The sequence below is a fragment of the Oncorhynchus tshawytscha genome, linkage group LG01 (genome assembly GCF_018296145.1).
Source record: "Oncorhynchus tshawytscha isolate Ot180627B linkage group LG01, Otsh_v2.0, whole genome shotgun sequence".
Classification (NCBI taxonomy): domain Eukaryota; kingdom Metazoa; phylum Chordata; class Actinopteri; order Salmoniformes; family Salmonidae; genus Oncorhynchus; species Oncorhynchus tshawytscha.
In genome coordinates, this window is record NC_056429.1 from 27,827,138 (window position 1) to 27,841,110 (window position 13,973).

The 13,973-nt window shown below is 44.2% G+C and overlaps 2 protein-coding genes across 2 annotated transcripts in view; both read right to left on the reverse strand.

The window, feature by feature from the left end:
* Window positions 1–2,707: 2,707 nt before the first annotated feature.
* On the reverse strand, window positions 2,708–5,843 carry pigc (phosphatidylinositol glycan anchor biosynthesis, class C). The gene is given in 4 exon segments (XM_024418100.2): window positions 2,708–3,272; window positions 3,275–3,809; window positions 4,012–4,254; window positions 5,730–5,843. Coding segments are annotated over 3 exon segments (939 nt in total). The 5' UTR covers window positions 4,252–4,254; window positions 5,730–5,843; the 3' UTR covers window positions 2,708–3,108.
* A 4,241-nt stretch (window positions 5,844–10,084) lies between these two features.
* The window catches only part of LOC112248789 (SUN domain-containing ossification factor-like), a 68,873-nt gene continuing 64,984 nt past the window's right edge, over window positions 10,085–13,973 (reverse strand). The window contains 2 exon segments of the mRNA XM_024418111.2: window positions 10,085–11,519; window positions 12,328–12,383. Coding sequence (XP_024273879.2) covers window positions 11,055–11,519; window positions 12,328–12,383 — 521 coding nt within the window. The 3' untranslated portion in view covers window positions 10,085–11,054.

Consider the following 13,973-nt stretch of genomic DNA (forward strand, 5'->3'; position numbering starts at 1 on the left):
TTGCATCCTGCAGCACTAATTCCAAAAAGTTTTGGGACACTGTAAAGAGAATAAGAGCACCTCCTCCCAGCTGCCCACTGCACTGAGACTAGGAAACACTGTCACCACCGATAAATCCACAATAATTGAGAATTTCAATAAGCATTTCTCTACAGCTGGCCATGCTTTCCACCTGGCTACCCCTAACCCGGCCAACAGCTCTTCACCCCCCGCAGCAACGGACCCAAGCCCCCCCGCTTCTCCTTCACCCAAATCCAGACAGCTGAAGGGAAATTATGTGGATATATTGATGCAACATCTCAAGACATCAGTCAGGAAGTTAAAGCTTGGTCGTAAGTGGGTCTTCCCATTTGACCTAAAGCATACTTCCAAAGTTGTGGCAAAATGGCTTAAGGACAACGAAGTCAAGGTATTGGAGTGGCCATCACAAAGCCCTGACGCAAGCCCATCGAAAATTTGTGGGCAGAACTGAAAAAGCGTGTGCGAGCAAGGAGGCCTACAAACCTGACTCATTTACACCAGCTCTGTCAGGAGGAATGGGCCAAAATTCACCCAATTTATTGTGGGAAGCTTGTGGAAGGCTACCTGAAACATTTGACCCAAGTTAAACAATATAAAAGGTAATGCTACCAAATACTAATTGAGCTGAAAATAAATTATTATCTCTACTATTAAACTGACATTTCACATTCATTCTTAAAATAAAGTGGTGATCCTAACTGACCTAAGACAGGGAATTTGTACTCTGATTAAATGCCAGGAATTGTGAAAAACTAAGTTTAAATGTATTTGACTAAGGTGTATGTAAACTTCTGACTTCAACTGTACATAATACCTCAATTACCTCAACTAACTGGTACCCTCTGTATATAGCCTCGCGACTGTTATTTTACTGCTGCTCTTTAACTATTTGTTATTTTTAACTTAAGAAAAATAAGTGTTAACTTCATTGTTGATTAAAGGCTTGTAAGTAAGCATTTCACTATAAGGTCTACACCTGTTGTATTCGGCACATGTGACAATCTGATTTGAAATTGCCTGAGGAAATAGAGGTAGACTAGGGAAGTGCCTAGGGGGAGAAAGAGACAATCCACTCAGCTGAACTCAGTCAAGAATCAAGTGCTAACAGTCAGTATCTGGATAATGTGTAAAATGCTTTGCTTTAAAGCAGTATCCAAATCCATAGGATGTAGTGATCACAATATAATAGCCATATTTAGGAAAACCAACATTCCAAAGGCTGGGCCTAATATAGTGTATGAGGTAATACAATACGTGCAGCTTTTGACATTGTTGATCATAGTCTGCCGATGGAAAAACATATGTGTTATGGCTTTACACCCCCTGCTATAATGTGGATAAAGAGTTACTTGTCTAACAGAACACAGAGGGTGTTCTTTAATGGAAGCTTCTCAAATAAAATCCAGTTAGAATCAGGAATTCCCCAGGGTAGCTGTTTAGGCCCCAAGCTTTTTTCAATTGTTACTAACGACATGCCACTGACTTTGAGCAAAGCCAGAATGTCTATGTATGCAGATGACTCAACACTATACACATCAGCTACTACATTGGCTAAAATGACTGCAACACTCAAAGAGCTGCAGTTAGTTTCAGAGCGGGTGGCAAGGAATAAGTTAGCTCTAAATATCTCTAAAACTAAAAGCATTGTATTAGGAACAAAACACTCACTAAACCCTAAACCCCAACTAAATATTGTAATAAATAATGTGGAAATTGAGCAAGTAGACACTCTGACTAAACTGCTTTGAGTAACCCTAGATTATAAACTGTCATGGTCAAAACATTGATGCAGTAGAAGCTAAGATGGGGAGAAGTCTGTCTATAATAAAGCAATGCGCTGCCTTTTTAACAACACTATCAACAAGGCAGGTCCTACAGTACACACAGTACTACATAGAGCCATGACTACATGGAACTCTATTCCACATCAAGTAACTGACTCAACCAGTAAAATTAGATTTAAAAAACAGATTAAAGAAATTCCTTATGGAACAGCACTGGACTGTGAAGCAACACAAACATAGGCACAGTCACATGCATATACACACACTATACATACACATGGATTTAGTACTGTAGATATGAGGTAGTGGTGGAATAGGGGCCTGAGGGCACAGTGTGTTGTGAAATCTGTGAATGTATTGTAATGTTTAAAAAAATAATAATAGAAATTGCCTTAATGTTGCTGGACCCCAAGATGAGTAGATGCTGCTCTGGCAGCAGCTAATGGGGATCCATACTAAATACAAATAAATACAAATACAAAACTCACCATGGAGCCACAAGACCGACCGCAGTACCAACCACGTCAGGCCCCTGAAAGGGGATGCTGACATCAAGTGGATTTAGTACGGTACTGCATACATGTAGCTCGTGTTTCCCAACGCCAGCCTCCAGTACCCCCCAACAGTACACATTTTTGTTGTAGCCGTGGACAAGCACATCTGATTCAACTAATCATCAAGCCGTGAAGGAGTTGAATCAGGCGAGTTTGTCTGGACCTACAACAAAAATATGTGCTTTTTGGGGTACTGGAGGACTGGAGTTGGGAAATAAACAGCAACAGGTCTACTTTTTTTGTTGTTGAGTTTATGCATGCATGACTTGAAAGTTTCCCCACTTGTGAAGCTGAATGGGTTTAATTAAATCATTTCCACTTACCAATAACAGGAATAAATATAGCTAATACGATCATAAACAAAATAACTTTATTTTTCCAAAACTGCATTTAACACCTGACCGTACAACAAAGGTTAAAATCATTACACGTTGAATACTTCCTATTTCATTCAACATGGTCACAATCTACCATGCCTCAGAGCCCTTGGTTACTAGACACACGTTTAGAAGTTGTATAAAAGTGGTGGAGTCTGAGCAAAGCGTCTACAGTAGGCAGCAAAGCGCTTCAGTTCCCTGCTGAGAAACCCTATTGTTCTGTTAAAATAGGAGCAACAGCTTTCTATAAAGTGTTTTCAAGGTTGCCACTCGTCCTACCAGTCTGGTACTGGTAAGGGACATACCCATACCGTCCTCAGTGGATAACGGTGTGTGTGGCTTGTCCCCCCAATCCTCTGCCTCCTTTATCCATCAATGTAGAAAGTGTGTTAGATCCTCTCGTATCTCGGCTTCATCCCAGGGTCCCTGGATGTTATCTTTGTCACTCTGCAGTCGGATCAACAGCAAAGGACACAGCAGGGTCACAGTCCCCAACAGTGCAGCCAACAGCACAGCCCCCCCAGGCCACAGAGAACCCAGCCCCCCACCCCACACACACCCACCAGCACACACACACACCCAAACACCCACGGGGCACAATCTCTCAGCCGCTGCAGCAGGCAAGGCCATAGGGCAAACACTAACAGGGCCCAGCAGAGCATGGTGAAGGTATGAAGGGAGGAGGGAGAGGAGGAAGAGTCCAGGCCACCGGAGGTGTGCAGGTCCCCGGGGAGGCGCGAGGCCAGGCAGACAGAGGCGAACAGGGCAGCGTTGAGAGAGAGGCTCCCAGGGGGAGAAGGTTGGGCGTAGGGGAAGGCCACCAGGTGGGCCAGCAGCATCAGGGCTGTCATGGCGTACACCGTGTCTGTACAAACTGACTCTGTTAAAGTCCTGAGGACAGGAGAGAACCCAAAAGTGAAGGAGAGGAAGATAGAGGCACTCTGCAGGTCAGACCAACGTGTACGGTGGTGGTTGTCTGAATCTCCCCGCGGAGCCAGTGCTTGGTAGAGTCCATAGCCCAGAAGGGCACAGAGCAGGCCGGTCCACAGCAGCGTAGAAGGGGAGAGCAGGCCCTGGAGGGAGAAGAGAGGGGTTAGACTTTATAGAACTGTTTAAAACTGTGTTTAAAACTGAATGACAATGTATTCCCCAATAAAGTGCACAACTTTTGACTAGAGCCCTAGCTATGTGAGTAACACAATATTGCCCTGGTCAAAACATTACTGCACTGTGGAGAATATGGTGTCATTTGAGCTTCACCCTAAGGTCTCTTACCTGCTCCATGTACAACCAGAGAGTGAGGAAAAGAGCCACACAGGAGATCTGCTGAGCCACCAGTCCTGCCTCCTGCACCACGGCCCAGTAGCGATACTGGCGGAGGCCCTCGTTCCTCCTGAGCTCCTCCAGGAAGCGGCGGTCCACATAGTTATCAGGGAAGGGTTGACGCTCCCATAGAACTTTCCTCCAGGGCACTGCTGGGCCTGGGGCTGCCCCTGACCCACTGTCTGCCCCCATCAACTGGACACAAACACCAAAACCATAGGCAAATTATGAAACACATAGATCACATAGCTTGACGCAAATCTCATTCCAAATTGATGGGCATTAATATGGAGTTGGTCCTCCCTTTGCTGCCATAACAGCATCCACTCTTCTGGGAAGGCTTTCCACTAGTAGTTGGAACATTGCTATGGGGACTTGCTTCCATCCAGCCACAAGAGCATTAGTGAGGTTGGGAACTGATGTTGGGCAATTAGGACTGGCTCGCAGTCGGCGTTACAATTCATCCCAAAGGTGTTCGATGGGGTTGAGGTCAGGGCTCTGTGCAGACCAGGCAAGTTCTTCCACACCGATCTCGACAAACCTTTTCTGTATGGACCTCGCGTTGTGCACGGGGGCATTGTCATGCTGAAACAGGAACGGGCCTTCCCCAAACTGTTGCCACAAAGTTAGAAGCACAGAATTGTCCAGAATGTTATTGTATGCTGTAGCATTAAGATTTGCCTTCACTGGAACAAAAGGGCCTTGCCCAAACCATGAAAAACAGACCCAGACCATTATTCCTCCTCCACCAAACTTTACAGTTGGCACTATGTATTGGGGCAGGTAGCATTCTCCTGGCATCTGCCAAACGACAGATTCATCAGTCAGATGATGAAGTGTGATCGCTCCAGAGAATGCGTTTCCACTGCTCCAGAGTCCAATGGCGGCGAGCTTTACACCACTCAAGCCGACTCTTGGCATTGCGCATGGCGAGCTTAGGCTTGTGTGCGGCAGCTCGGCCACGGAAACCTATTTCATGAAGCTCACGACGAACAGTTACAGTTACTGTGATGATGTTGATTTCAGGGGCAATTTTAAACAAACATTTTTTTGTTGGAAAGGTGGCATCCTATGACGGTGCCAAGTTGAACGTCACTGAGCTCTTATGTAAGGCCATTCTACTGCCAATGTTTGTATATGGAGATTGCATGGCTTTGTGCTCGATTTTATACACCTGCCAGAAACGGGTGTAGCTGAAATAGCCAAATCCAGTCATTTGAAGGGGTGTGTTCGACAGGATGAAAACTGGTAATGTATCATGGGGTAAATCGTGACTGACTGATCTACAAATAATGAGTTATTTATGGAAGGTGATTTGTAGATCAGTCAGTCGGCAGTCGCCCGCAATGTCGTACAAGCCAACTATGATACCCATTACATAGTGTCTTTCATCTGTCAAAACAAACTAATTATAGACATGGGTAGAGAAATTGGTGCCAACGTTTCAGAACAAAACATTATCAAATAATTTATGACAAGCACTGCCAGGCTTGTCTTGAAAGCGGATTATGGTTGTTAGCTTACCAGCTAAAGCGGCTAACGTAGCCTGCTAAACTCTGATATTATTGCTACTAGTTGTCATTCAACAGAACCATCCTGAAAATATACCACAAACCCTGTTACATTTTCGTTAAAACTACTTATTTCGGTAAGAGATGTTCTGATTTTACCTGCAAGGGACTAAAATGGACAGCTCTGAAGCAGGCAAGAACACGAAGTACTTCCGGGTTACGGATTTTTTGGAATCCTTCAGAATAAGAGTTCCGTCCTGTATACTTTGTAAATCACCGAATACAACAGGTGTGGTAGACCTTACATTGAAATGCTTACGTACAAGCCCTTAACCAACAATGCAGTTTGAAGAAAATACCTAAAAGTAAGAGATAAGAAAAACAAATAATTAAAGAGCAGTAGAAGATAATAGCGGGGCTATATACGGGGTTACAGGTACAGAGTCAATGTGCGGCGGCACCAGTGTCGAGTTAATTGAGGTAATATGTACATGTAGTTAGAGCTATTCAAGTGACTATGCATAGATAAGAGAGAGTAGCAGCAGCGTAAAAGGGGGCAATGCAAATAGTCTGGGTAGCCATTTGATTGGATGTTCAGGAGTCTTATGGATTGGGGGTAGAAGCTGTTCAGAAGCCTCTTGGACCTGGACTTGGCGCTCCGGTACCGCTTGCCGTGCGGTAGCAGAGAGAACAGTCTATGACTAGGGTGGCTGGAGTCTTTGACAATTTTGAGGTCCTTCCTCTGACACCGCCTGGTATAGAGGTCCTGGATGGCAGGAAGCTTGGCCCCAGTGATCTACTGGGCCGTATGAATGAAACATAAGGGAGAAAATTACGGACAATGTGCAATATTAGATATATACTAGTTATCATAAAAATAAGCGTATTCCTATGAAATCTGATTTATACATTTTTTAAAGCCTGAATGGACAATGTTTTTTGTGTGTACACCTATGATTTATTGCACCATACATTTTTCTGTACATTGTCTCACAGTAAAAAGGATGTCCGTTGCTGCTCATTTTACAGCCTTTTAAAGTGTGGCCAATCAACTTTAATTCACAATACTCTATGCACAAGGACTCCTTTGAACAATTTCCACTGACATTTTACCAAAACACATTTACTTGAACAGTGCAGATGCAAAGTTTGGTAACAGACTGATGGCACAAACAGTCTAAACCATCATTGTTACCAAATTTTGCATCAGTGGAAATGTTTAAATGTATTCCTTGTGCAGTTTTTTAAATTTTTAACTTTGAAATCAGTTGTTTTTGTTTCCCATGCATTTTAATGTGAAAAATCTGTCTATCACTCCATTACTGTGGAATTTCCCATGTATTTTCTTCCCAGTCCCTTTCTGAACCATTTCCTCTTTTTCCCCTCTCATCCCATCTGTCCCTCATTCATCCATCCATCTTGTTCTCTGCTCCCATCCCCATGCAACCCCTCTGAGGTTGCATCCTCTGTGTATAGCAAATGTCTCCAGTCTGATGGTGGAACAGTGCAGAGGGATACAACCTCTGAGCCCCTCCAGAATACAACAGTCAGCTCCTCCTGAAGGTTATTTTTGGCCCAAATCCAAAAGACATGTGGGTCGAACAAGTAGGATTGTTTAATTTACACACCAATAGGCCTTATGTATTTGTAAAAGCAGGATTTGATCAATTATTTCCTAGCTGTTAACAGTTCATGTTTTGTAGTGCGTGTGCTGATCACTGTTTCACCAGAAGATGGCGAAGTGATGCGATACAGCAGGAGTCTGTAGAGAAGAAATAAGGCTCTGATCCTAGATCTATGCAACCTTTACCTAGGAGCAGTCACATGAACAAATGCAGACTCCAAAACAGTCAAGTGAAAGACAAAAGGTTTTATTTAGAAATTCACAGTTTCTAATGGCACTACATCTTTGTAGTTACACTCACGCTCCTGTTGCACAATACTATGCAGCTCTTCCTCAGAGTACTCACAGTGAGAGAAAAGAGGGAAAAAAAGGAGGCATGGACAGAAACCACTTGAGACGGGGTTTAGTGCAGAAAAACAAAAAGGCATGAAGGTAGTAATAATAACAGTGCACACTGAGCCCCAGGGGTCACCAAGGACCTCCAGTCACTGTTAAATTAGGGCTTTGCAGAGTCTCTCTCACATGCATGTCAAGAGAAAACACTCTCACAGTGAAACAAACACTCACAGTGAAACACTTCCTTGCATGCATGCATACACACAAGTATAATATCATACACGTTCAAAAAAGGAAGCAAAACAAAGAGGGTCATGATTAGCTGGGTATGGAACACTTCTTCAGATAAAGTTTTGCATACCAAACCCTTTCCCAACATTCCCTTTATTAAATTCATCCTCTGAAAACCACTACCTGCCTATGAGGTGGGGTGAATGTACAGTAATGAACAACAAAATGAATGAATGACAGCTAGTAAGGAAAGTAGAGGTGGCCAGTTTAAGGAGCCATTCATGGTAAAGGGAAGAGAAGTGGTTCAATTAAAAGAACTCTTGCCACAGTGTCTGAACCCTGACCTGTGTAGGGGTTAGAGGTCAGGGTGTAGATAGGGTAGAGTAGGGGACCTGGGAGGCTGGTCTGTTGCAGTAAACTATAGAGGGAGTGTGTAGTGTTTATTTGGTTTGTGGTATTCCAGTGTCTCTTTCTCAGTTAGTCAACAACCAACCCAACTCAGAGGCCATCAGATCACACCCACACTATACACAGGCCAACTACACAGATATATAGTACACAGAGATGGGATTTTTCACATTTTCCCCTTTGCCATGCCAATCACATCCTTGCACAGACACAGAACCAATGACTTCAAACATTTCTTCTCTTTTAACGGCATCTTCCCAAAGTACTCTGAACAACTACGGAAGCAGATCCACACCCTCTGATTTGTGAGGTGTGGCTGGTTCATATGGAATATTATTCTGTCTTGTACAATCCAGCAACAGTTATTACTGGGGCTGATATGGTTACAGCCCTCCGTACCCTGATAGAGGTCTAGTTAAGAGAGGTTTGTGTGTGTGTGTGTGAGAGAGAGAGACAGTGGAGGTGACTCAAAACCACAGAAATTAAAAAGGTGGACACCTTGTTGTCTCTAGATCTTTGTAAAAACAAATATTGGTCACAAAAGAAGTGAACATCTGAGCCAATGTGTTAAATAGTGTGTCGGGCAGCCAGTGGAAAAATCACACAGTATGCAACAGTACCATGGTATGTATGTACGTCAGAGGCTGGTGGGAGGAGCTATGGGCTCTTTGTAATGGCTGGAATTTAATAAATGGAATGAGTCAAATGTGGTTTCTTTGTGTTTGCTACCGTTCCATTAATTCCATTTAATGGTGGTAGGAGACATTATTTGACCCACCAGGCTAACTTGGGCAGTAGGTAGCCTAGTGAGCGTTGTACTAGTAACCGAAAGGTTGAAAGATGGAATCCCCGAGCTGACAAGGTAAAAATCTGTTGTTCTGCCCCTAAACAAGGCAGTTACCCCACTGTTCCTAGAGCATAATTGAAAATAAGAATTTGTTCTTAACTGACTTGCCTAGTTAAATCAAATATGTTTGTTTTTTTGCCATTACAACGAGCCAGTCTTCCTATAGCTCCTCCCACCAGCCTCCTCTGATGTACCTGTACCTTTGTGTGTATATGTGTTTTAATTGAAACCATTATTATTGTCTGTACCGTGTGTGTGCCCCTGGGCTACAGTATGTGGGGTTTGCTGTGAGGCCAGGACATAAATAGATAAATAAAACTGACCTCACAGAGTCCTCAATAGGACCTCAGGGGATCAGCTCTCAAAGTGAAGTTAACCCTAGACACTGTTCTAAGATCAGTATTGCATTGTTGATTCAAATGGTGAACATGAGGAATTGGGGGAGGGAAATCTGATCTTAGATTAGTAACTAAAGGCAACTTCTACTCACAAAGCTGTGACATCTTCAGACTGAACTGTTCCCAACAACTAGAATATCACACAACACTCAGTTCGCAGCATGGCTCATAAACAGCTCAATATAAAAACACAACCCAACTGACTGACTGGGTTCTGGCTGCAGAGACTACCTGCCACAATGTGCAAAAACAACCAGCCTATAAAAAGTCCAGCAGCTAAGCCTCAAATTTGAGGGGAATTGTTGATTTTGTGATAAGAACACCACATTTCACACACAGCTAGAACAAGTCCCAAGAAGTGTGTTTTTTAAATATATTTTTTAGCTATAATGCCATCACAGATGTTTTGTATTACCACCCTGGCAGCATTTCCAAAATGGCCACCAACCAGCCCCATGGAGCCATATTGGACAGGAGTTACATGGCCATATCTCCATAAATAATAGGTACATAAAGCCCAATTGATGACTTAAAATGTTTGTGGGGGTCTGTAGAACACAATAGAATGGACCAAGTATACCAGTTAGATGTGATCTTTAAAATGGAATATACTTCATCCTAATTTTCCGTATTCTAACAGTACAAGATCCCTTTTGTGTGTGTTTGTTAATGTGTGTGTGTGTGTGTGTGTGTGTGTGTGTATTTTGGGCCCAGCCCATACAACTTTCAGAGGTCTTACTGGAGAGACAAGCTGCTATGTAAACTAGTTCAATAGTTAGAGCTTCTTCCTTAGTATCACAGCTGGATAAACATGGCTAGCTGCTAGAGACACAGAGACATAGAGACATGAACACACACACACAGTGTATCTTCATTCAGCTCTGCTGGTTGTGTTAGGTTAGACTGCCTGAGAGGGCGAGACAGAGGGCCTGCTGTGGTGTGAAGGGTTAATACCCCAGTCCCATATGAACAACAACTGCAGTAGTGTTCGCTAGCTCTGAACACTACAGAGAATGAACAGAATGTGGAAATAGAGGACAGGAGAAAGGAGGGAGGGATGGGTTAGAGAAGTAACAAGTCCTGCTGCACAGTTCTCTCATTGCGACACATTTCATCCTTACAGCTTCATACTCTACTTTCACAGGCCCCAGGAGAGGCAGGGGGCTCCGGTAGGAGCTCTACCCAGCCAGCCCTTCTCCTCTCTGGGTACAGGGCTGCAGTACAAGCTCCTGACGCCTAGGTCTTATGGAGCAATGTGCTTGTCCAGTAGAAACAAGTCACATGTTTCAATGTCTGTTTTCTTATAACACTCCAAAGCATTACAGTTTTGCTCTCTGAAAAGAAAAATAACAATACTTTGAATTTATTATTTTTTTCCATTGGTGAAAGCTTTCGAATGGACAGTAAAGGCACATGACCGTTAAATGGTCTCTGATTGGTGGGGAGGGTGGCTGTTGATGGGCAACTAATGTCATGGTTTCCGAGTTACACTGTAGGCCAGGGTGCTCATGGGAGAAGTGGTTCAGAGATGTGGCCATTTTGGGGCGAGACCACACCCCTTCACACCTCCCTAACCAAGTCTGCTACCAGGGTGCGTGTGTGTGTGTGTGTCTGAGTCAGTCTGAAGTGTGCGTTTGTGATTAGACATGTCCTGTGACGGCCGTGGGGCCAATAGTCCCCACGCTGATCTTCTTGTTTCCCTTGATCAGCTGCTGCAGGCTGGGCAGAGAGTTCATAGCCCCCCCTGTCTGTCTGGAGGATAACTGCAGCTCCACTTGACGAGACCTTTGACGCTTCGCTGACCTCTTCTTAGAGGGAGGGAGGGAGGGGAGGCAGAGCGGGACGGGGATGGCAGCATGGCCGTTAAACATGCACGGGGTGGAGGAGAGTGGCGGGCCACGGCTGATGTAGGACTCCTCAGAGTGGGTGGAAGAGCTGACGCTGCTGCTCTCTGAGGGGACGTGGAGCTCCTTACAGGAGATGTCTTCTAAAATTGGTGGTGGTGGGGGAATCACAGAGTGGGGGATGCCGTTGCATTCGAGTGTCCCGTCAGCCCCTGGGGAAGAGGGAGCTGATAATGCTGCCTTCAGTTTACATCGTTTCTTCTGGAGAGAGAGAGAGGGAGGGAGGGATGGAGAGATCGATAAATAAAGAGTACAGGGCAAGTCATGTTAACCACCTCTATACCAGACACACGGCACAGTTACAACCAAACTACACAGACACCAAGCTCTCAAAGATTGTGTCTAAATATTTTGATCCAGTACTGTGCGAGACAAACAGGACAGCACAAGGCAGGGGAAGGCAGGGACAGTGGGGAGAATGGCATTAAAAAGGATAGGGTGCTGACCAAACCTGAGCAAAGCCATGTTATACAGCTTAAGTCTGGGTTGTGGATAAAAACAGGTTGTCAGCTATTGGTGGGTTACAACGTTTAAACCACTGCCCAATCCTGCCCTGTGCATGCTCCTACATCACCCCCTAACAGTCCAGCTCCATTGTCAGCAAAGAAATGGTTAACTCGACCAAATCCACAGAAACGGCCTGTAATCACAGATCTAGGATCAGCTTAACTCTCCCCAGACCCTAACCTTAACCATTAGGATGGGAGAACGCTAAACTAACCTTAGATCAGAGTCTAGGGCAGCGTTTCCCAAACTTGGTCCTCCGGAACGTTTTGGTTCTTGCCCTAACACTACACAGCTGATTCAAAGCTTGATGATCATTTGAATCAGCTGTAAAGGGCAAAAAACAAAACGTGCACACATTGTGGTCCCGAGGACCAAATTTGGGAAACCCTGGTCTGGGGGCAAATTCACCTTACTCCACTGAGACCATAAGCAAACAAGATGGCCGCGGGGGCCACCATACAACAGCAGTAGCAGACGGAGAGGAGAGCAGGGGACACTGTACCTTTTTCTCTGGTGAGAACCTTAAAGGTTCAACAATGTATAGGTCGTCGGGGCCTACTGAACAGGGAGAGAACAGGGCCATGTTAATGATGGGATGGCATACAGGAACACGCATGACACAAGCAGCATGACACCACATTGCAAGTAGTACTACTGATTACTATTAAAGTAATGTTACACAACCTTGATATACTATATCCCAGAATAAAGGTTATAGCTACACTGAAGAGGTTATAGCTAGTAGTTAGCCTACAAAGCAGTTCTCTCTAGTTGATGCTACTACTTGCAGTGGTCTAACAGAAGCAGCCAGGCTAAAGCATTGTGTTCTATGTACAGTACCAGTCAAAAGTATGGACACACCCACTCATTCCAGGGTTTTTCTTTATTTTGACTATTTTCTATATTGTAGAATAATAGTGAAGACATCAAAACTATGAAATAACACATATGGAATCATGTAGTACACGCAAGCACACCAAGACAAAACCTATTCTCCCTCAGGAGACTGAAAAGATTTGGCATGGGTCCTCAGATCCTCAAAAGGTTCTACAGCTGCACCAGAGAGCATCCTGACTGGTTGCGTCACTGCCTGGTATGGCAACTGCTCGGCCTCCGACCGCAAGGTACTACAGAGGGTAGTGCGTACAGCCCAGTACATCACTGGGGCCAAGCTTCCTGCCATCCTGGACCTGTATACCAGGCGTGTCAGAGGAAGGCCTAAAAATTGTCATAGACTCCAGCAACCCTAGTCATAGACACTTCTCTCTGCTACCGCACGGCAAGCGGTACCGGAGCGCCAAGTCTAGGTCCAAGAGGCTTTTAAACAGCTTCTACCCCCAAGCCATAAGACTCCTGAACAGCTAATCAAAAGGGCTACCCAGACCCCTCTTTACCACTGCTGCTACTCTGTTGTCATCTATGCATAGGCCCTTTAATAACTCTACCTACATACTACCTCAAATAACCGGTGCCCCCACACATCGACTCAGTATCAGTACCCCCCTGTATATAGTCTCGCTATTGTTATTTCACTGCTGCTCTTTAATTACTTGTTACTTTTACCTCTTACCTCTTACCTGTATTTTTTTTTAAACTGCATTGTTGTTTAGGGGCTCATAAGTAAGCATTTCACTGTAAGGTCAATACCAGTTGTATTCGGTGAATGTGACTAATAACATTTGATTTAGTAAGCAAAAGTGTTTAACAAATCAAAATATTTTTATATTTTAGATTCTTCAAAGTAGCCACTCTTTGCCTTGATGACAGATTTGCACACATGGCATTCTCTCAACCAGCCTCATGAGGTAGTGACCTGGAATGTGTCTTGCTAAAAGGTGTGTCTTGCTAAAAGTTCATTTGTGGAATTTCTTTCCTCCTTAATGCGTTTGAACCAATCAGTTGTGTTGTGACAAGGTAGGGATGGTATACAGAAGATGGCCCTATTTGGTAAAAGACCAAGTCCATATTATGGCAAGAACAGCTCAAATAAGCAAACGGAAACGACAGTCCATTATTTTAAGACATGAAGGTAAGTCTTCACGGAACATTTCCAGAACTTTGAAAGTTTCTTCAAGTGCAGTCATAAGAACCGGGGTGGCAGGTAGCCTAGAGTTAGAGTGTTGGAACAGTAACCGAAAGGTTGCTGGA